Source organism: Pseudonaja textilis, chromosome 3 (assembly GCF_049901715.1).
Source record: "Pseudonaja textilis isolate UNSWEBS1 chromosome 3, rPseTex1.2, whole genome shotgun sequence".
In the NCBI taxonomy this organism is placed as follows: Eukaryota; Metazoa; Chordata; class Lepidosauria; order Squamata; family Elapidae; genus Pseudonaja; species Pseudonaja textilis.
In genome coordinates, this window is record NC_141992.1 from 130,733,123 (window position 1) to 130,758,170 (window position 25,048).

The 25,048-nt window shown below is 33.1% G+C and overlaps 1 protein-coding gene across 3 annotated transcripts in view; it reads left to right on the plus strand.

The window, feature by feature from the left end:
* Positions 1-25,048, plus strand: part of GMDS (GDP-mannose 4,6-dehydratase) — a 262,026-nt gene that overhangs the window by 67,735 nt on the left and 169,243 nt on the right. For all 3 annotated transcript variants that reach the window (XM_087930773.1, XM_026715076.2, XM_026715077.2), the window contains 3 exons: positions 6,998-7,190; positions 8,558-8,662; positions 13,208-13,335. In XM_087930773.1, coding sequence (XP_087786899.1) covers positions 6,998-7,190; positions 8,558-8,662; positions 13,208-13,335 — 426 coding nt within the window. The remainder of the gene's footprint in view (positions 1-6,997; positions 7,191-8,557; positions 8,663-13,207; positions 13,336-25,048) is intronic.

Sequence of the window (25,048 nt, forward strand, 5' to 3'; positions counted from 1 at the left end):
TTTGAAAAGGCAGCTGAAAATAATAGTTTGGTGTGATATAATACATTGTTCTTTCATTAACAGAAATCCAGATTTCTTGTAGTTACCTGGAAGTACTCACAATCTTTTAAAATCTTACTTATATTATAATATTTTAATAGATTTTTGTTTATTATATTCCATTGCCAGTATTCTTTACTTAGTTGACCATCTGAAAAGAATGGTGTTTGAGAATCATAATCATAAGAAACAATTAAATTAGCAAAGAAAACTCAGTGAAGAATTTTATTTTTATTTAGAATGACAATATTTTTTAATATAAATTTTATTTGGGTTTTCACAAAAACATAATACAAATAAAACATCTTTTTTGAGAATAGCATGATCCTGGATTATCACTTCTTCATACAGACACAAACTCAATTTCATATTCATTTTTGTGTTCTATTCCATATCTTATTATTATTTTAACATTTTCTCCATAATTTTTCCCCTCCCTTGGTTTTCTCAACTTTATTGTTAATTATCTCATATCTAAATTCAATTATATATATTTTTCTAAGTTTCAGTGTCTTTCCAGTCATTATATTTATACTTTTGTCTGTCTTTTTCAATTTCCTATTATTTTTTCTCATTAAACAAATTTTCCCCTGTAGTTACTAATTGGAATATGACACCTTTATATCTTTTAATTTTATCCATTCAACTCTTATTTAAACTTCTATTTATGCCTTTAAAATTATAACATTCAATATAGTACATAACTTCCAATCAAATTCTGCTTGGTACATTCTTAAAATACTATGTTCTAAATATATATATATATAGTAGCAATAGTAAATAAAACATTCCATTCCAATTCAATTCTATCATTAATATTAATTAGAATCTTAACATCTTTAACATTTCTTTTCAATTGAATATCATACTTCCTTGTGAACACTTATAAACTTTCCATAATTAATTCTTTTTTTCCATATTTCTCTTCACTTATATTTTTATAAATCATTAATAATAATTAAAATGATCCCATCCTTTCCTAATTTCATTCTCTCATTCACTTTATTTCATTTATTTATTAACAAACATTCCACTACATTACAATAAGTATTTTATCCATCATTTTAATCATACAATACATTGTTTCATATTTTCTAAAATTATTTCTATTTCTAATATAACAATACTATCTTATGTACCTTTGCAGAATCTCTTTTTCAATTAAATTTTCACCCATTATCTCTAAATAGGCTTATACTTTCAATCCTTATACATTTTCCCTGTTTCTCTATATCTTGTTTCTGTCTTTTGTAGCTTCCTTTCCTTTCCTTCTTCCCCCTATTCTTCTCCCTCCCCTTTTTGCCCCCTTGTCTCTCTACTTCTAATTCTCTCTTCTGTGATCCTCTCTTCTGTTGCTTCCTAATATTGTAATTATTTTTCAAACTATTCTTTTTTTTTTTGGTTGTTTTTTCAAATCTTAAACTTTTCACTCTCTTTCCCCCCTTTCCTTTTTCTTCCCCACATAAAATTACTTGATCATTAAAGATGACTTCTTCTTTGTCCCAACCTTCTTATTCTACAAGCGTTTCTTGTTGTTTCTCATAGTTCCAGATCTCCATTTCTTGTGCATCTTCTTTTTTAAGTTCCATTTTCAGTTCTTCTAAAAGTGATGCCATTTTAAACACTTTTAAACAACCACCCGATTGATTTTAGTCATTTAAATCCAATAGCCAAAAATCCAAAAATCACCAAGTAATCCAAATAATCCAAAGCTGTTTCTTCTTGCTTCTTTTTTCCACTTTCTCTTCCTGGGGTTCTATTATTTTGTTACAAAGTTTCAGTTAGAATGTATCTTTTAGGAATCTTGTTAAGTTTTCACTGTAAGTTCCTTTTAGTTCCAGGCAGTCTCCTCCATTTTTCCAGATCCCGCTCTTTTATTCTTTCCTTTTCTCTCCTTTCCTGCTTTTAAAGGTTTTCGAGTATCCAAAAGTCTTTATTATCCCTTTGACATTTTATTTTCAGCTTAAATGCCTATTGATGTCAAAGTGGATTTTTGTCAATTTCTTACTTAAATCTCTTAGCTGTCAGTATAAGGAAGGGGAGAAAGAAAAGGCAAATCCTTTCCCTTTCCTCTCTGCTTCGAAGACTTCTTTGGGAACAATGTTATTTTTATAGTTCAAATTCCAGGGTACCTTACGTTGTTGCTTTTTCAGTTTAACCCGGTCAACCAAAACTTTCTTTTCTTATCTTCTTCCTGCACATTCTTTTCCGGTCGAGTTCTTCTTTGAGGTTTCTGATCACCACTGCAACCAACTTCGAGAAAGGGAGTAATGGCCAGCTGAGGAGGAGAGATGCGGCTCTCCTCAACCCTGCTGGCAGTCTCCCCCCTCTTCACCACCTCTACAGGAGGGCTTAGCCCCGAATCCAGCCAGCTCAGGGCACTCCGGCAGTGAGCATGGATTGAAACCGCGCATGATCGTGGATTTTATTCTGTCGCCGAGGAAGCTCAAGACGGAAGTCGACAATATCTTTTAAAATGATTGTAAATAGCTGGTATTTTTTACTCAGATATCATTAAATGCATCTACAATCAGAATAACTGATAATCTTAATCTGTGCTATAATAGTTGATGGTTCTTATTGCTTACTAAACTATGATGTGTATTAGTCAAATAAAGACATTAGATGAGAGACGCTGCCCTACAGAATTTTAAAAAATACAGTCTCAGCACAATCAACTCTGAGTCCTGGTGATTTCATGAATGTGTCATATATTCACACATGCATTTGGTGAGCTTGTCCCTGAATTGCTGGCTATTTCATATCCTGTGACCTGAAATTTGATAATTGAAAGTTGGTAAACTTTTGGAGAAAACTGCAAACATTGAACATAGGAACAACAACAATTTCAGGAGTTCTTTATCATTGTGGTTAGTACAGGGGTCTGCAACCTTAAACACTCAAATAGCCATTTGGACCCGTTTCCCACAGAAAAGAAAACACCAGGACCATAAAACCTAGGTGAGTGCGGCCAACTTAACGTTACTCCCACCTGGTCACATGACACCCTTCACGCCTACCCATTTCTGTTTTTTGTGTTTTACCTTCTCAGGCCAGGGGAGCAGTGACTGGGAGGGGAGGGCGAGCAGTGAGGCCAGCCAGTGGTGGGATCACCCAACAGGGAGTCACGTCAGAGGGCCCAAAGAGCCACGGATTGCTGACACCCTGGTTAGCAGAACAAATGATTGAAACCTGCTAGCGTTTCTTTCTACTACATCTTATACCAAGCAAAATTGAGGCAGATCATTTTGATTTTTTTTCTCATGCTTTTCTTCTTTCTCAGGATTGAGTAACCTTTTATGAAACTCCTCCCACATTTCCAGGACCAGGTCTACTTTCCATCTTTGTAAAGCAATTTGTAAATTGCTAAAAACGTCAACCATGTAGACCACTGAGTAGCTACTCTTCCAACCTAAAGAACAAGAGTATGAGACAAAATTATATCTCCTTTAGCGGCTCAAAAAAGTAGCTATCAGGTTATCAGCTAAATTTGAGGAATATTCTGTTGCCATGATTAACTTGTTTTGGTTTTCGGTGTGATGGTTGAATGCCCAATATGACAAAAAAAAATAATTTTAAAAAACTGTTTTGCTAAGGCAGGTGAGACTCAAGTTCAATGCAATCCTCAACCATAGAAGTTTGATGACTGACTTTTAGCAAATCATTCACACTGTGCCTAACCTATTTCATAGGACTGTTACGGGAAGAAGAAATGTCTTGGGCTTCTGGACAAAAGGCATGATTAAAAAATAATAATCTTAAATAATACTCTAATTCCACATTTACTCAGTTTTGCATTGTTTTAAAATTGATGCTTAGCTTTTGTTCAACTGCACCATTCCTGCTCAGGTTATTTGTAGGAGATGCTAAGAATGAGATATAGATATTCATATTTGGGTTTTACTTTCCCAAAGGTTAATAAATTGTGTGTTTGTGAGGGGGGTTAGAATTCTAGGTTTCAGGAAACCAGGGAATTTATTTCTATAGGCACTTAGTTTTCCCTCTTTATATAAAAAGAAGTCTTATATAAAGCTTGCTATTTAATATGTTCTGCACATATTTGCTTGCTATTTAATACGTGCTAGAATAGCCCTTTCATGCCATTCAATGACAGATATATGGAGTAAAAATGGCTGTAAAGGATGTGCATTATGATACTTTCTGAGAGAGGAATCTCAGATATTTTTAAAAAATCAAGGAATTCAAACTGTAAATAGGTTTCATTTTTTCAATATTTCATTTGTTTTGCTTATCCATCTGATAGTCTGCTGCGATCCCAGCTATAATTCTGAAATAGTATTTATTAATTGGTAGTTCTAGGTATATTAGCTTTCCTTAGTATTTGATTTCCCTTTCCCCTCCCTTTGTAAATAAAAAATTTCATAACTGCATTTGAAAAGAATGAGTTTTGGAGAAATCAAAAACCTTAACATTTTCCTGGCTTTTTGGTTGATCCTAATCAGGAAAAGGGTTTTGATGGGAATGTGTGTTTTTACCAACCATACCTATTGAAAAGTATATATTTTAGTTGAACACACTTAGAGCTACACATAAAAATTAATTATAAATTGTTAAAATAGAAAAAAATGGTCACATTTCTCTATTCACATTTTATTCACAGTCATTGATTCCCATGATATCTATAAGGCAGAATCAATTGGCTATGCTTTTACAACTCCCCTATGGAAGTTTGTTTTAGTAGTTCTACAAGATACCCTGCCTTTTTTAAAAAAAAGCATTTAAAGCATTTAGCACAGCTGGATTTCACTATGTATGTATTTTAGAGCATTATAATGTCACTAATCATTGACACTGCTACATTTCAAATTTTATATGTCCTAGCTGTACTGCAGCAATGTAGAGATGGTGAGATAATGAAAACTCAAATAAATATGTTTTATAAATGTACCTATTTTGCAAAGTATTCATTTTACAAAAACCTGACTTTTTCCTAATATTAAAATTATTATGATTCTAAAATATTTTAATAAAATCCCTTTTATATTGCTGACAATCAAATTAATTAGTGGTGGCAATAAAATAAGGAATTTATTTCTGTAAAACTAATTACGTTATATAATTTTATCTCTCAATAAAACACTTAGGATTATGTTGAATAATCTTTATCTCTCAATAAAACATTTAGGATTATGTTGAATTCAGGAATATATTGCAATCAAGGTTGATAATCATTATAGAGTTTATTGCTAGAAAATATCACACTGGGTTTTTTCATATTATTTCTGAAATGATTACTGTTAAACATTGAAATATAGATTCTGGTAGTGATTCAAATATAAGACAAATGCCAGAAACATTTCAGGTCATTCACTGGAACTGTCAGAGATGGTTCTTGTCAAAGTTCATGACTAGCATGTAATTCTCTCATTCATAAATATTTATAACCTTAATGTGATCTGTTATTTAAAAAGTGCTCAAAAAAGTTTTGGTTATTTCTCAGGTGTGTATAGAGAGAGACATTCACTGAGTGAGAGATGCTTGGATTGTTAAACATGCTGTTTTCGCTATCCATGACTGAGAATTAAGGCTCATCATTTCTATCAGCCTAGGGACTGTAATGGTAGGAAAATAGGGAGCTTTATACTAAATTTCTTTCCAATATCCTACTGCTTTGTCTGTTTAGTTTATACTTTAAGCCCATAGTTTGCAAGGTTTTACTGATGAAAAATACTTTTGTTCCTATGCATCCAGCCAACATTTAAGTCTAGAAGGAAAGAGGTGAAATCAGTATCATTGCATCTCAGTGTCACATGGCCCTCTCTTGAAAAACACATAATTTTATTATGCTTTACTTTTCTATTTCTAGCCTAAGAAATTTGAAACATTTTTTAAATAGAAATCTCAGCTGTAGAAGAGCAGGCAGAGCTGGGGGCAGAGTTAAGAGTGTACTGAGCCTAGAATCATTACTTGTCCACAAACATTCTAAGTGCAGCCACCCTTAAATTCCATTCACTTTTTCCATTTCCATTCACCAATTTAGTGCTTAACATGATTCTTTTGTATAGGCTTGAGCATAAACCTTCTGAAATGGAACTTATGTGTGATCCTGATTGTTCGTGACTTACATTTACACTATATTATCAAATGCTTGAGTTTGGAAGTGAGGATAACTCCCCAAAATTAACCATGTTAATGAAGATAGTTTTTTTTGTACCAATATTAAAGAAAGTTCTAGAGAATAAATCTTACACTGTGCAGCATGGATTGGGATTTGGGACTGATGTACTTGGGGTAGTGTCATTGTCTCAAGGCAAAAAGTCTTTTTTCCTGTGGATCAAAATCAAGCTCACTGTTACAGAAAGCTTTACGTCTAATTGAAACATAATAGCTATAAATTTAAAAGAAGCCTTAAGATTGTTGGGCATTATATTTTGTATGTAGGTATGTATGTATGAATGAATGAAATACTTTCTATTTGGTAAATGTATATTTATAATATCCTCTTTACATCCAGCTTCCTTAAGCACAATTATTTGGTTAGCAAATGAATATAAGAAACTCTGGAAATGTACAATATTCTTTTAATAACAACAATAATAGTAATAGTTTAAGTGTAAATTTCTTAAGTGTAAAATAGTTTTGGATCATAAAATTTGAATAAAATTTGATTTGATACAGTTTGATTTCTATTGATTAGAGACCAATCCATAACAAACTTACTATTATCCACAACAAAAATAATCTGTATTTTACAATAAAAAATGATAAGGCCCCACATACTATTTTTTTCCCCCAAGATGGAGAACTGGGATCCATGAAAGAAAGAGTGTTATAAATTGACTGTATTTGAGTAACAGAATTATGTGATATAAAACACTCGTGTTTAAGGAGACTGCTGTATATACCTGTATATCGCAAGCTATGCCTTCCAGTTGGCTGAGCCTTAAATTCTACTTGGCTTTTCATTTTGCATTTTTGTCTTTTTGTATCTCCTCAGATATCGTTTGATTTAGCAGAATATACGGCAGATGTTGATGGAATTGGCACTTTACGATTACTAGATGCTATTAAGACATGTGGTCTTATAAACTCTGTAAAATTCTATCAAGCCTCAACAAGTGAACTTTATGGGAAAGTGCAAGAAATACCTCAAAAGGAGACTACTCCATTTTATCCCAGATCTCCATATGGTTGGTGTATTAATCTTCATGACAAATTCAAAAGAACTCTTATAGTGTAATGCAACATCACAGATTGTGAGATTACAATCCATATTAGACATGTTACTTGTTGGTGCAGTAATTTAAAGGGTTAGCCTATTTGTTTTGAAAGACTTTGGAAAGTTAAAGTCGTGTTCAAGTTGAATTTCTGTTGATATCATTAATGTATCTGTGTAGCCTATGTACAATACTAACTGTACATAAAAGTGGTATATTACTGTGTCTTCCTGGGTTTTTTTTGACTGGAGGTTTCCTATCCAAGCTTCTATGCCAGGTAACACTGTCCAGATGCTGCCAGATTAAAGGCTTTTGTATAGAATGCCAAAATAAAGTTTTTTTTCAAAAAAAAATTCTATTTTGTGCAGTCATGTATTTCATTTTTAATCCATTACCTTCATCTTATCTTCTTGCCATTGTTTGAATTTCACAAAGACATTTATTTTATCTGCTTATAATTATTTTAATTGTAGAAATATTTATTTGTTGTTTGTTGATAAACAGCATCTAGCCACTGTATGGGTATTTAATTTTTTAAAAATTTAGAAGAACCGTATTTATTAGATGATTTCTAGTATCATTCATTGCTGAAAATGAACTAACATCAATATTATTTTCTATTTTTAATTGTAAATTTAAATTCATTTATTTGTGTGTTTATTTGTTTATTTCCTGCATTTATTTTTCTTTTATAAATAATTCAAGGGCAACAACTATCCTAATGCTCCTTCCTTCCTCCTCCTATTTTCTCCACAATAATAACCCTATGAAATGTCTGGGCTGAGAGAAGGTCACCCAGGCCAAGGTCACCCAGCTGGCTTTCATGCCTAAGGGAAGACTTCTGGTCTTCTGGTACCTAGGCCACTAGATTAACCACTACATTATATGGTATTCAAGTGAACATGTTTTTGGATCATTTGAATGGATTTGATTTTATTTTATGGCTATCATGCACTCAGTGATGAATTAAAAGAGACTTTAAGTATGACAGCATTAAAAGAAACTGGAATTTCAAACCAACTGAAATTAAATACTTCTATCTTACATTGTTCAAGTAAAGATTATTCCATAGTGTGGTTAAAAATTCTACCACTTTCTTGTTTAATGCTTAAATATCAGTTATACCTATGATAGGACATGATGTCCCCCAAATTTTTTGGTGAGTGCTTTGTTCCACATCAGTTTGTGATGACAAGTAATTGAAAACATGTCTGAGGGCAGTGTTCTTATGAATTATTTAGAAATGATTTTTATTGGCTTTTTCTTTTTGGTATGGGTGTGTTAGTGAATATGCTAACTTTTGTAAATATTTCAGTAAATAATTACAATAATTGTTTCAGGGGCAGCCAAACTCTATGCATATTGGATTGTGGTAAATTTCAGGGAAGCCTATAACCTCTTTGCTGTGAATGGTATTCTTTTCAACCATGAGAGTCCCCGGAGAGGTAAGGAACGTGTCCAGATATTTTCATTACTATCAAAGAGAAACACATTTCTGTTTTAGTTATTGTTTTTTTATAGATTCAAAAACTCTTTATAATCAAAGCTTTTGTATGTAACCTTGAGGTTAATGTACCGTATAACAGTTCGATGGCAATTAATTCAGAATTTATTGGATATCTTTCATAGTTATCACAATCAAACAAAATTACCATCAGTAAAATTGTGTAACCTATAAGCACCATTAAAAGAACAGAATTTTGAGACTTCCATTTCAATTCTAAAAAATTCCTGTGATAAAATTCATGTCTGTCATCATGAAACCACATCTGGCCTATCCTATAGAGATTCATTATCATGGTTGTATATTTTTAATGTCACAAAATGCTTGTGCTATTTTGCTCAGAGTTCATCAGTTCATAGAAAAAAATCACCAAGGTTTAGATTAACATTCATATTGAATACAGAGGACATAAATAAAAGTTTTCCAACTTCTTAAAAAATGTCTTTGAGGATAAATGAGAAAAGAGATAAATGAGAGAAGCCACTTTTTGGGGAATGGGCATTTAAAATGGTTAAAATAAAATGAAGTTGCTTTTCCATGCCAAATTCTTACCACTTTCACAGAGTTATATAAAAATACCATCATACACTGCTGTTCATTTATTTTTACTTTGAATTACAGATGGAAATCAGAAACATACTTTCAGGGTTTTCAAAATGTCCTCAGTTATCCCTGGAAAGCCAGACACAATCGTTTTAAAAGGAAGATAGCAATAATTCTACTTGCCAATGAGTTATAACTTTCAAAGCAGTCTTTTTTGATACAGAAATTAGTATGACTATAAGATATTAAGAAAGAAAGATCCATGGTATGGTCTGGAAAAAGAAAAAAAGAAAAATGTATTTAATGCTGCTTTTGACCTATAAATCTGTCTAATTCTGAGACTACTTTCAGTAGGTACCGTAATCAGATATTATGTATATATGTAAGAACACATATGCTTACACATATACATAAAGTCATATACACTGTGGATAGTCACAAATAATTTTATATGTATGTATGTACGTACGTATATATATATATGTATGTATGTATGTCTTTTTTTTCCTTGTGAATATGAACTCACTTTGAAAAATCTATGTATCTCTGCTTTTTAGCACATTAAAAGAATCCAAAAAATGAGCTTTTGTGACAAGAGAGCTAATATGAAAAATCTACTTTTTAAATTCTGGAAACAATGCTAAAATCACTATATGACAGGCCAGTCTTACACTCTCAGCCTTAGACTTGGAAGAAAGTAAAGAAAATAAAATCTTCCAGTCCACATTAGACTAAAATAATGATTGCAATCCATGACCTGATTGGTTTGGGACAATAGCAATATCATTTAGATTTATATATGCCCCATAGCACTTTATAGCACTCTCTGGAAGGTTTACAATGTCAGTATGATTTGCATATTGTCCCCAACAATTTGGGTCCTCATTTTACTGATCTCTGAACGATGGAAGGCTAAGTCAACGTTGAACCCCCATCAGGATTGAACTCCAGACTGTGGGCAGAATTTGCCTACAATTTCTCTTAACCACTATGATATCAGGGTTCCTCAATTATCAATAATTGACAAATACTGTGAATCTCTTCTTAGTAGTACCTTCCTTTCCAGGACTTACACAATGCTTCAATCCTCTTTGATTATTTAAGTTTCTGAATATCTGTTTCAAAGCCATCTCTACATTAGCAATGTTGGCCATTCTGTCGAACTAATTTATGTACACAACAGAAAAAGAAAGGAAATCATCAGAACATTGATCAGTTCAGAGATCTATAGACCTTGAATAGCTTTTCATTCTGACTCCCTTTTTATATCACTTGAAGTTACTGTGAATCAGTCAAAGACAATGATAAGCATTTAGAACATCTTAAATATTTTAAATTTCCTTTTTTATAATTTAATTTAAATTATATATTTAAATTTATAATTTACTTTTACTAATAAAAATTATGTATAAATAATAATTCGGTGCTATTTTTAAATAAAATTGATTGTTTCTATTTATGTTAACTTTTTCCCCAAAGGTTGGAATCAAATGGAAAATATCAGCTTTTCTATATTCTAATATTACTTTAAACATGATAGTTAATGTTTGGAAAATGTATATTTATGTTCCATGAATGAGAAATAATACATAATCTGCTTTACTAGAGATAACATAAATTAAAATTAAAATGTTGAAATCTACTGGAAGTAAAATTTATTATCATATAAATGGACTTTCCTTTTTCTCTCTTCTGCCTATCCAGCATCATTTCCAGTTCTGCCAGGAACATAAAGCATTATCAGAACTCAGTAAAAATACTAAATGATCCCTCTGGTAATATTTAGGAGAATCCTCTATCACTGAAACTTTCCTAGAGTATATAAAAGAATCAATTTGAACTGGTTTCTGTTTTTTAATGTAATAAATAGGCATGAACATTTTTCCTATTTTTTAATGTTCCTTTGAAATGTCTTTCAGTAAATTGCATTTCACTGCCTCTTTTTACTTTTTTTAACCTTTAGAACTAGCTCTCTATATTAAACATTTTAAAAGGCTCATAAAGTAGCTTTTCAAGTGTCCTAAAGTAGAAAAGGAAGATAGTTTCCTGGAAAGCATTTAATCTTTTCCATTACTCTATGCAGAATTTATTGTTAGTTTAGAAGTATTGTTAAAGCTTCAAACAAATGTTTTAAGTTTTTCATGAGAGGGAAATATTTTTTAAATGTACTATAACGTTTATTAGATATTTAATAAATGAAACCTATTTAAATAATTGTTAATATTATGTCATTTAAAGCAAGAAATATGAATACTACCATCTGAGATTGTAGTTAAACGCTTTATGTATCTTACTGTGTATAACTATATTATTATAAAGCTTAGTATAGAGAGCATAAAAAATAACCAAGATCAAAGACTCACTTTGAAAAATGACTTATTACTTTTTATGAGGTGTTTTTAGGACTCGCATACCAGGAGGCCAAATATCTTTACCAAGTGATACAATTGCACAAAACTTTTAATTAGACATTCTTGCCTCTTGTCCTACTTTGAGTATGTTATGTGAAGACCTAGCTCTCCTGAAAAGGCTGCAATACAGGAAGCGGTTGAAGGAAAAGAAGCAGTTAAGGGACACAATTACACTAGTGGTAGCAATGACTGTGCTTTTGGCAGTCCTGAAAGACCACATTTGGGATAGGTTGTCATGGGGAAAAAAACCTATTTTGTAAGTAGGACTTGAAAATAACTTGGTGACATATAAACAATCAGTCAATCAAATCTTAAAGCTCAAGAACTGGGTCTATTCAACATCTGGTTCTGGACTACAGAAATTTTACTAATGTGGCAAATGTATTTCTAATGTTTTTGTTTATTTTTTTACATTAGTTATTTTAGGATAATTATGCCCATAATTATTTAGTTGCTTTGGATTCAGATACATGTGTATCAGATACATCAATAGTATGTGGACTGATAGTATGAACTCCTCTTCCTAACATTTTTAATTTTCCCTGAAGAAGTAATGATTGCAAAATAAAAGTTGTGATTCACCCAAGTAGATCCAAGTTTTTAAAGATCACTGCAACTTATATCGGCCACAAGAACCCTAAACAATCAGCCGTTTATTCCCCATGATGTGCCTGCTTACTCTCTTGTAATCCTTTCCTATCCAACCTCTCCACTCTGCAAGAGGGAGAAAAGCAACATTAGGCACAGAGGAGATTGCCTAAAGAAATTGCTTTATAGGCAATCTCTCCATTCGGTGGGGAGAGGTGAGGAAATGGGTCAGACATAGGACAGTGTATATCAACTGACTATAATGATAAACACATAATTGAGAGAGAACGCACCTTGGTTGCAAAGTTATTTTTTCAGCATTTCAGCATTGTCGTGATTTTGAATGGTTGGTACCAAGGTTAAGCAAGGTCTACCGATATTCTATAGTCATTTCTATGAACAGAGCCTACTTTTCTGTACAAGTCTACTTTATAAATTAACCTAGCAAATCTGTATGCAAAATAATTAACTTTTCTAACCTTGTGAATCAAAGTTCTCTGCCTTTAGATGGCATCATCAAGAGGATAGAACTTTACTTTGGGGGTGATTCTGCTTCAAATAATTGCAAGAAATAAGGATGATTGTTGTGCCTTCTTTAACATATACACATTTATGCACTGACAAGATTCTTCAGTCGTTTGACTGATGCCCTATTTTATATTGTGTTTCTGGAAACTTAATGCTTGAAATATTTTTTTGCCTCAAATAAATTATTCCGAACACCGAAGCTTCCATCTAAGGCTGCCTTCAAAGAAAGATATTTATTGAGGAAGCAGAGCTAATGTGATTGATGTGCTGGCAATCATGTGATAAAGTACAAATACACTTAAGTGATTGAAACAAGGAGACCAGTCTGAAAAGATTGTCATAATCTGCAATTTTAGGATTAGTTATAGGATATTTATCAGATAATTTTTAATTTCCTTATTTTATCTCTATTTTAGGAGCCAATTTTGTAACTCGAAAGATTAGTCGTTCGGTTGCTAAGATCCATCTGGGACAATTGGAATGCTTCAGTTTGGGAAATTTAGATGCCAAGAGAGACTGGGGTCATGCCAAGGACTATGTTGAGGTATGTGATTGCTAAAATGCCTACTTTAAAACAAGGCCTTTGTGGGACTTACTGCAATAACTTAAAAGTAAAAGTATGGCCTGAAGGCATCTGCTTCTAAATCTAGCTTTTCTCCCTGGCTGCCTGAAGAAGACATAGGATGCTACTATATGCATAACCTGAACATATAAAGAAGGTCTTCAGGTTCACATTCCTTATTTAATTCCTGTGGGAAGGAATAAAAAATAAAAAGACCTCTTCTGCTGCAACAACATATTGTTTCTTTGTTTCCTTGCGATCAGGAGATTGAAATGCAATGAATTTTTTTGAGATCTTGTCTATACTTTGGAATCTTATGGTAATGAGAAAAACAAGGCTAATGTTAACCTCAGAAAATCATTCTAATTTTGATTCCGATATGGTTATAATATTGTTAATGGTTAATATTTCTTGTTAAAACCATTCAGGAAAAATTGTCATTAACATGACCTATTGTAGAGTTCATATTTTCTTTAAAAGGTCACCTGTGCTGAATAGTTTCTTTGGTGCCGATCTGTTTTTATAGGGTTATGAAATTATTTGAACTTCTGTATTTCTTCAGTGTAAGTTATATAGCTGTATAATCAGAAGATGAATAACCTATATGATCCACATATGTAGAGATCTAATTGCAATGCCTGTCATTAAGACAATTAGGAAAGCATATTTGTTACCATATAACTTGCATTTTCATATGTAGTCATGTCAACCAAAAGAATCTGTCGGTGAGAAGTATCTATTAGAGATGTACAGCATATTTTTAAAATATAATTAATAATTAAAATTAATAGTTATTAAAATCCAACTTGTATAAAAAGCTGCTCAGATCAGATCTTTTCAATCTACCCCTGCTTGCTCTTCGAACTATTCTTACAAACATGACATCTGTCTATATTCTACGGGTATAAGTGATTCGATGTTAGCCATAAAATAAGCTAACCGTAATTTCTAAAAAAAAAACCCAACACTGAACATTTAAATATTTGGACACAATGTTTGAAATGATCTTATTTATGTCCTTGCTCAGGACAGAGCTAGCATGCTTAAACTCAAGTTGATAGAAAACTATGGAACAATATTTCTGTTAAAATATTATGTTCTACGCTTTGGATGTTGTACCTGGAATAGGCATAAGCCTTGCAAGTAGGTTTTACCCATTATTCTGCATTAATTTAAAATGGAATTTCTAAAATCAACTGAATTACTGGCAAATGGATAATTGCCTTATGTACTATTCCAAATTAGCCCTCATGTAACATATGTAACAGTGAATTATATTTGGTGCTATATACAAGGGACTCAAATCCTGCATGTCTCCTTCTAGTGGGATTATTGATTTAAAACCGTTTATTCCATTTCCAGTTAAATTTAGGACTTTTTAATGTCCCAGCAGATGTTTTATGTTCTATATACTTGTAAGTCCCTTTTTATTTCTTCCATTCAATTGTATCTGATTCTCAGAGAACACCTAGACAAATCCCTGCACTTATCCTGGCAAGGTGTGTTAGAAGTGGTTTGCCTCCTTTCCAGGACTAAGAGAAAATGACTAGCCTGAGATCATCTATCTAGATTTGTGCTTTGACTAGACTGAACTAGAACTTGCAGTCTTCTGGTTTCTAACCTGATGCTTTATCCACTGCACCAAACTATCTCTCAAAAGCCACTCACCCAACTGAAGTGGTATAAAAATGTTTTAAATCATTAAGTAAATAAAATATATGCACTTAAAATGCTATAAGAAAACCAGATGAAGGATGTTTAGTTTAATATAAAACTATTGGTATGTTTAGTTATTATAATGATCATTTTTAACATTTTAGCAATGCATTGTATCTGTAATCATTGACATGTTTTTAAAAATAATCCCTGTGGTTATGATGTTAAATGCACGGCCATGTTAAAATTTAAAGGTCCTCCATTTTAATGATATGATTCCAGTTTTTAATAGTTAATTATATTACCTCTATACAGTAAGTATACAGGCAGTCCTCGAATTACAAGCACAATTAGGACCAGAATTTCAGGTGCTAAGTGAATCTCACCCAATTTTATCACTTTTTTTCCTTCAGTTTTTAAGCAAATGACTGTAGTTGTTAAGTATGTCTTCTTTATTTAGTAGCTATGTCTCTAGGTGTAGTTCAGTGGAGCTCCAGAGCTTTAAAAATGGGTTTTCTAATCTCTTGACACTTATATTTATCAATATGTTTTACAGATGTCTTCAGAAATTTATTTTGACTGATACACCTTTAGAATCTGTGTGTTGAGAACTTCATGCTATGAGGGGAGACAGAGTTGTGAGATTTTAAAAGGCAAGCCTGGCTGCAAATAGCCCTGATATTTTAATGAAGTATTTATACAAATGTCCCTATTTATCCTCTTCACTGAATTGACTGAAAGTGAGGGAATGAATATTTTTTCACATTGCCACATTACATGCTGGAATAAATGAAACAAGCAGTAATCTTTGGCACTATTTGTTCATGCAAACTACCTTTTGTTGTGATGAGCTTTAATAATATTCCTTGACAAAGTAATACAAAAATTATATAGGTGGATATGTGTTAGTTGGCAATACGAGACTACAAGTAAAAAAGTAGGCAGTGGTTATTTTGACATAAATAAAGCCTCTATTTGAAAGTGTTTAATTTAGGCAAGAAAGTGATATTCATAATAATACACAAGAGCTCTTTCTAATCCAAATCATATGGCATTCATTTGCAAAGCATTGCAGTTATGTCTACAAGTAGGTGTTACTAATAGCTTCCTTTTCTTCAAGAAAATTATATTCATCTGTTCCATAGCTCCTGTAAGATGCTGCCTTTTTTGAAAGAAACCTCCCAAATAGAAATAATGGGATTTAAAACAAAATCAAGCAAACCTCTATACCCATTTTTGTATTTGTTAGTGTGAGAAGTGTTTAGTGTCAGAAAGCTATAAAGGCAAAAAAAAAAAAATTAAAATGCTTTCTTCAGCAAAGCCATCTGGTTTCGTTTCCTGTGCTTCAATAACTGTATGTGAATTATTATCAAGATTACTCCCATAGTTTTCTAAGTGGTCTTGGAACACTGGTGGTCTTAAAAAACAGTTGGAATGATTGAAGAGTTAGGTTTTCTTTCAAGTATAAAATTTCCTAGTTGTGACTCCCAATTGAGAAATTAAATATTGCAGTCATATTTTGGAAGGTAACCAATTATTTTAAGATAAACCAAAATAAATCTTTAAAATGTGTCATGTACAATGCAGCAGTGTTGTCCACCTAATAGATGGATTCTTCTGATGTTCTGAATCAAGCTTGCTAGATTCATCTTATATAGCGTACAATTGAAAGAGTTAAATTTATGGTCATGAAGTCACCTAAAGATGTAAAATAATGCAAAAGCATAACAACATAACCTCAATTTCTCAATTTTGTCTCCCTCCCCCCAAAATGGTTAAGTCTAAATAATCAAATTGTTCTCCAAATAATGAAGTGCAAGAACTTAGTGAACTGTTGTTATCCATTTTTCAGATAATATCTATCTACATATGATAATAGCCACACTTGTAAGTAGACAGTTTAGAAGATCTCATGAATACAGAATATCATTTGTAACATCACTTTTAATATTTCAGGAGACTTCAGGAATATGAAAATTTGCAAAAAGTTTGGAAAAATTGGAGTGTTGGGGACCCTTCAGTTGTAAAATGTTAATATTTTATATCTTTTTGTAGACATGGGACCTTTTACCATACTTTCTAGGTTTCACAATTGTGCATGAAGCAACTGTGATTCTTCTTTGATGTCAAACAACATTCCTCAAATCTACAGGGTATACTTAATATGCCACTTCTAGTTTTAGAACAAATACTTGAAATTTCAGCTATAGGTGTTCTGGGATATGGCTTGACCTAACAAATAGTGTTAATGATCCAAAGACCGAGCAGTTGAACTTTCCAACTGGTCACCTTTGGTGGGCTTTCAACTTCTCTCAGGAGACTGGCAGCTCTGGTTAACGGGATAAATAAATGGACAAAGTTTATTGCAGTCAAACAGTGCTGCTGCATGGTTGTTCTTATTCTTGGAGCCATGGTGGTTAGTGGTTAGAATGCAGTATTACAGGCTAATTCTGCTGACTGCCAGGGATTTGGCTCAAAGTTGACTCAGCCTTCCATGTTTTCGAGGTCAGTAAAATGAAGACCCAGATTGTTGGGAGCAATATGCTGAGTCTGTAAACTGCTTAGAGAGGGCAATAAAGCATTATGGAGTTGAATTTAAGTCTAAGTGCTATTGCTATAACTAGCGCCGTTTCCGTCCATTTTAGAATGCAAATAGGTGGATATCACATATAGTGTATCTTACACTATATAAATAACTATCTGCAGGGATAATTTTTAAATGCAGTTCCTTTCACTCTGTCTCTTAGATGCCTGTTAGGTTTAGAATTACCTGATGCTTCCAGGTTGTTCAAAGCTAGATCAAAGCATTGAGGGGAAGGTGACATGACTGTTTCATGTTTTGAAGTTTGCTCTCTCAAGACTGTTTGGTGAGACATATGGTACTGCATATATTTCTCTAAGATCTGAAAAAGAACCAATAGAAATTCTTGAAAAGTAAGCCATATCTTACTTCAAATTTTCGCCAATGCCTAGAAGCTTAGCATCCAGATCACAGGTGCTTCAGTATATCTACCAGATTCCCTCTTCCCCAGTTTTATTTTTTAACAATATTTTTTAATTTAAAAGCAAACTTAAAAGATGGTGCATTCTAAAGCCAGGCCTCAAATGTAATCTTTGTTTTCAAGAATGTTTTTCAATGTCACATCAGTCCTGGAGGCACTCATGGGAGATAAAAAATATATGAGGGGTCTGCAGCCCCAGGCGCTCTTTGAAAATTTGTCCATTTCTCCAGGAAAAAAAACAGAAAGAAAGAAGAGACAATTGGAATGGCATTGGAATGCTTGACAGATACTGCAGAGCAATCTCACAGGTTTGCTTTATGTTAAATAAGTATTTTCCAAGAATGTCTGTGACATGCTTTCAAAACTCTGAATGTGCTAATCAATCCCCAAAAGTTGGTATAACTGGGATCTGACTTGAAAAGGAACAAGAAAAGGAACTAGAAATAAAAATGACAATGTTATATGTAGTTGATATTTTTAAAACGGGCAGATTTAATCCTTCCAATCCTAAAATTGTCAGTGTAACAGTCTCCATATATAAATATTGAAATAGATTACACAGTTCTCATCACCACATAATATATACTCTTTTGATTATTTGGGGTGAGACGGGGTTTATCCCAACTTGCTGAAGTCAAAGCGGCATGCATATTTTTCACCTCCTTTTTTTTTTTACCCAGAACAGCTTTGTAAGGTACATTCAATTTAATGAGAATGACTAGTATAAATTCACCCCACCAGTTTTCATGCCCAAGGGAGCACAAGAATGCGTGGTTCCCTACAGCAGGAGTTTAATTCAAATTGCAGCTTCCTGTAGGAGAAGAGTAGGCAGAACTGGGCAGTGGAGTTAAGCACATTATCCACTTAGAGATGTTGCATTCCCACCAGCACTCCAAATCCAACCCCTCCTGAATTCCATTGACCTTTATTTGGCACCAATTTAATGTTGAACTTTAATTGACCAGATTATTGAATAAATCTTCTATGATGCAATGTACATATCCTGATTCTTTATGCCCAACATTTCCTTTATCTTTACTTAATTATCTTATTAGTAACCTTTGATTTTGACTGTACTCAGAGATACCTTGGCTGAAGTCAGAAGTGGATTTTCCCCATATTTTTCAAAACATTACTGTATCACAGCCATGCCCTCAGAAGCTAAATTGTTTTTAAGATTCACCCTCCGCCTTTAAAAAAAAATTTTTAATCCCTGGTTTAAATTAATATATTGAGTGGAAAGTACACTTTAGGCATATTTTAACTGCTGTTATTGACTTAATTTTTTAAGTAGTGTGTTTACTCAATCTTCCTGTACAGATAGTGTGCATTATGTACATTTGGCATTTTTGCATTTGACATCCTAAGATTCTTATAGAGAAGAATCTTACCTGCTAGAATGGCAAACCCACTAATATGAAAAAGGATTTGAAACTTATTTAATTAAGCTGCAGATTACTTTTGTAATTTAAAGAAAAAATCCTAGAAACATGTCAAGAACATCTTAAAATTCAATATATTTCATATGTTAAATCTACAATATTGCATTCAACTGGTAGTTATTTGATCATATGTTACATAACTTGTAACATATGCATCACTATCCCTTGCAGATATTGTGAAGAAAACTGGAGCAAAACTTAGTAGTAGTGAAAGCAGCAATAATCTTGTAGCTCCTTATTCTAAGCTACCATTCACCACACTGACTTATTTACAGTATTCTGAGCTCCTTTTATTAGTAGATGCAACCTTTCCTATTTTAAATCATATTTTCTGAGTGTGTTTATACTGGTTTTATGTATTGAGTTTTGAAGGTAAAAGAACTTAAATGCCTTCCCATCTCACGAAAGTGACTCTGGGAGGCATACAAGGTAAAGCATGTGCGTGCACACACACACATACACACACACACATACACACACACACACACAAATTTAACAAACCAATGTCTGAGGTCACAATAACAATCCTATTTCATAAGAAGGCAACATTATCCAACAAAACTTCCCTAACCATCTGGGCCATCTGATTCTATGTTCAGTTGAGATTGTTAATAGACTGGAATATGCTGAATTCCTAGTCACCAATTAAACTTTAAGTTTATTTACTGAATATTTATCTTGTTATGTTATCTTCAGATTTTGGTTTCGTTTGGCCTTTGTAGGAGGTTATAGCACATCTCTGTGATTTCTGCTATTAAAACTACTAGTTTTCCTCCAAATACTTCATATTTGGTTACGATAGTTGGTTTTATGGATGAAAATGGAAACAGGTAGAGGATTTTTACTAGCAGTGGTTCTCTTTCCCATCTTTCTAAACTCAAAAAAATCTTTAAAAACTGAGTAAGATAAACTGAGTAAAAATAAGACTGCAAATAATTCAGGTGTCATACCAATTAACTTTGATGGTCCAATCTCAGCATGTGGTGAGCAGGAAGCACATCAGATTACCCACTCTTGTCTCATGTTATCAAAACATCAGTGTTCACTATGTGTATAATGAATCAATCAGGTATGACCATAACAACTAAAACATTAAAGGCATGATTTTTCTGTTTTCTATTTTTAAAGTTAGAGTTGTATTATTTTAGCTTCTGTTATTTTTCATTATGATGTTATAGTTACGTAGCTTGCCTTGAGAAGATTTTAAGCTTAAATACAGCCTTAAAGAGATTTTAAATAAATGCTGGCATGTTGCCATATTGGTTTGGTTGGTTAATACCTAATATGATTATGATTGTTACTTTATTTAGGTGAATAGTGGTGAGTTACACTAGAAGGTTGGTTACACTATTTCTTATAGCCTGACAGTTTGGGCACATTGTTTATTTGCTTATTCATCAAAAGTGAGTTTGACTGGGATGAAGGAAGACCTGTTATCATAGGACATCCATTTAAATTAGATTGGCAGACAATAGAACATCCTCTCTAATGAGAACAACTCATTGGGGAAAACATCAACCATGTTTCTTTGCATTTTACTGAATACAGATGATAACTATGATTAACCCAAATGAGTGGCTGGGGATTTATTGTTTTCTTAGAGATAAGACGTGCATTTCCTTCATTGGCACTTCTGGCAAATAGCTTGAACTCTGTTAAATGCGTAAAGCATTGTTTAATATCATGCCTTCAGCTCTTTTACTAAGGATTCTTTTTTTTTTTAAAGGCATGTTGCCTTCTATTACAATTGTCTGAACTGTTTGTCATTTGAGCCATAAAAATTTGGAGGTCCTTTCTTTTTATCATGCACTCTGCGTCCAACAGTGCTTTTTCTGTTCCATGGCTTGCCCTTCTCCCCAAAGCTGAAATAAATCAAAGTTGGTTGAGACTCAGTCGCAATAAATCAAGACCTGTCCAAAACTGGAGCCTGCCCAGTCAAAATGTCATAGTTTGGCTTTCACTGAGGATTAATTAAAGGGCTGATATAAAGCCCAGATGTGCTTCAGGAGAGTAACAAAATGCCTGGTGATGACCATACTAAAAATCAAGGCTTCTCATGAATCTGCCCACCCAAGTGATGAAGAAGTATAAGATTTTTGGAAAGAAGAAAAGCGGGAGAAAACCCGAATCAAGTGTGTTCTTAGATTTTTCTTTTTTAAAGATCTGTTTTGAAAATGAGAAGCTCAGTGCTGCAGCTTTTCTGGAAAAATAATGTTTTTGTAGCTGTGTAAAACAGCAGTTTAGCAGTTGCCTTAATTGGGATGGAAAGGAAGCTTATATAACATATAATCCCAAATCTTTCTTGTAAAAAGATTGTATTCCTGCTTCAAGACAGTTTTTCAAAATTCAAGACATTTACTTATTCATTATATATATCTCCTTTTAGTAACGAATGAATGTATATCTCATTCACTGTATAAATTACATAATTTACAAAATATATCTATTTTAAGTCTTCATACTTCCCACAAGTGACAGACTGTTTTAAAATGTTAATTAAAATTTGATTATTTTTATTTTTTAGTTGAGTCATCCATTCTACCAGTTTTAATATTAAGAACTTAGTTATAAAATGCTATTGTTTTCTCCTGTTAAAATCACCTTTTTCTCTTGTCTGAAATTTTCTGTAGTTAATTGGATTGAGATGGCAGCAATAGAAATTGAATAAATAAACAAATAAATAAATAAATAAAATCAAGTTAAATATTTTGCATTGTTTGCTCAATCTCTTGAAGACAATTATAAATAATTTCTCTATGCCTCAACGGCCTTGCAAGTTATTTCTCTTTTACATAGATCTTAGATCAATTTCAAGGGACGCGGTGGCTCAGTGGCTAAGACGCTGAGTTTATCGTCAGAAAGGTCGGCAGTTTGACTCCCTAGCACCGTGTAACAGAGTGAGCTCCCATTACTTGTCTCAGCTTCTGCCAACCTAGCAGTTTGAAAGCAGGTAAAAATGCAAGTAGAAAAAGAGGGACCACTTTGGTGGGAAGGTAACAGCATTCCGTGGGCCTTTGGCATTTAGTCATGCTGGCCACATGACCACGGAGACATTTTTTAGACAGTGCTGGCTCTTTGGCTTTGTAACGGAGATGAGCACTGTCCCCTAGAGACGGAAATGACTAGTACATATGTGCGAGTGAAACCTTTACCTTTACCTAGATCAATTTGTGGACAGCCCCCCCTTTCTCTAAACCCAAACTTAGAAGCAACTCAGACCAACTAGTTAATATTTCCTATCACTGCAAATTTAACTATCTGTTATCTGACTAATAGAACTAATGAAATGAGGAAAGAAAATCATACATTGGAATATCCAGCATCCCATTCTGAAATTAAAATGGGGGGGGGGGGGAGGGACTTATTAAACAAAAATAAGTGAATAAAAAAATGGAATGAAAACTTGAATAACTTCAACAACAATTGAAATTACAGTAGTCATAAGGAATTATAGAATTGTTGAGTATAAAAATAAAGGGAAACCAGCACACATTTGTCACTGTTATCCAGGATCAGGACAGATTGGTGTTCCTCCTGGTCACCAGTCAAGAACAATACACATATTTAAGAAGATGTAAGTCTTTTGGGCTATAATGTGAAGTTCAGAAATCAAATTCTCTTGTTATTTTTTTTAATCTGAAGATGGGATCTAGCAAAGTGTTACTTAAAATGGAGATGTCTTAGGGTGCCCTGTTTGAAATTCTAGCATTCTTTGGCATCTGAGTAAATATAAAAATAGCTCTATTAAAATGGTATTTTATACATTCTAAATTTTTGAAGCTCTATTTCACTGTAAATTCATAGAAACTTCCTAAAATTTTTGAGAGTAAGACAGCTTCTTTGGTTGCTTACTAACCAATAAAAGCATGTATGCATGTCAAAATAACATAAATGAAAAAACAAAACAAAAAATTGTGTGTGGGGGGGAGAAATCTTTTGATTTTTATAAAATCCTTTGAGCAAGCAAAAAGCTAACAAGGGTTTCATAGAAGTTTAGTTGGAGAATTCAAACGATGTTTTCCTCTAGATTGATAGACTATTCTTGGCTAACTTAGGTGCTTAACAAGACAACAACAAGAAGAAAATACGCCTTTATATTTATGGTAACTTAAATTATAATCAATGACTGTAACCATGACCTACAGTGTTTATAGCCTAAAAAAAATCTGACATATTTGACAATAGAGCAAGCTTGTAGCAGTGCTTGAAGTGGGAATACTTCAGCATCAAGTGGCCAGTTTCAGCTCTTAAGAAAAGTTTTGTTAGAGGGAAGCAAACGAAGGATATATTGTATCTGACAAAAAAGAGAATCAATCAAGCACTTTAGATGAGAATGACAACCAGAAAACAAGTTATAGAAGATACTTTACCTCACTGATATTTAAAATTAGTCTTCCAAAAGAAATGGGCTTAAATCTCTAGAGAAGGAGCAAGTTTTGGCTCAACAGGAAATGAGAGTCTGATGGCTTGAAGAACACAGGGGATACAATTGCTACCACCAAGGGAACAAAGAGAAAAATTATACTAGATAATCCCCTATTAATGTATGCCAACTGGACTCACTGACATAAAATATGCTTTCTCCAGGACTAGGGATCAAAGATATGATGATATGACTCATCAAGCCTATGGGAGGAATCCCTTCTTATTCATCCATGTGTGAATAATGCTAGGAGCTACAACAAAATAACACTGGATTCCACAAAGGAAACCAAAGAACCCAGGGGCTCAGGTGCTATTGTCATCAATCTTTCTAGCCCAAGGAAAATGTTCAAAAAGAAGAATAACATTTGAGTGACATTTGAGTATAGAAGCAAAAATATTTGTTTATGGGTTGTTGAACTGCATTACCTGGATGATGATCACATGATGGATTGTACCTCATTTAGACCCAAATGAATGAATGGTCAAATCATGTAATGAGAAAAACTTAAAATAATTCCACAGGCTTAGAAGTAGAATCCTGGATATGAGAAATTTGGCTCTACAAGAGTAAATAACTCAATAGGAATGTATTAATGTAATGAAAGTCAGGTGGAACATTAACTCAACATTATGTTTATGATATTGTTGTTGATGTGATAATACTCATTTAGCTTGAATTCTTATTACATGAAGAGAATTGTGATATAATAGATATACAGAAAATTATTCTAGTAAGAATACACTTGTGATTGAAATACAGGAATTCTGTATTCTACTTCTGTCAACCACTCAGCTGAGGAGTGAATATGAGTGATATTTTTCTAAAAATAAATTGCAGATCTTTCAAAGAGGCATGTAGTAGTATTGATGGGGGATTTGAAAGCCTCCCATTTATCTTGGGAGACAAACTCAACAAGCATCATCCTTCCAGGAAATTCCTGATCTGTCTTACTGACATTTCCCTCTTCAGTAGGTGAAAGAAGGCATGAAGCCATCAGCTATTTATGTCCTTTCAGCTAGGACTTAATGCTAACCAATAGAGAAGTACAGGTAGTCCTCGACTTACAACCACAACTGAGCCCAAAATTTCTGTTGTTAAGTGAGACATTTGTTAAGTTAGTTTTGCCCCATTTTACAACCTTTCCTGCTCTGTTGTTAAGAATCACTGCA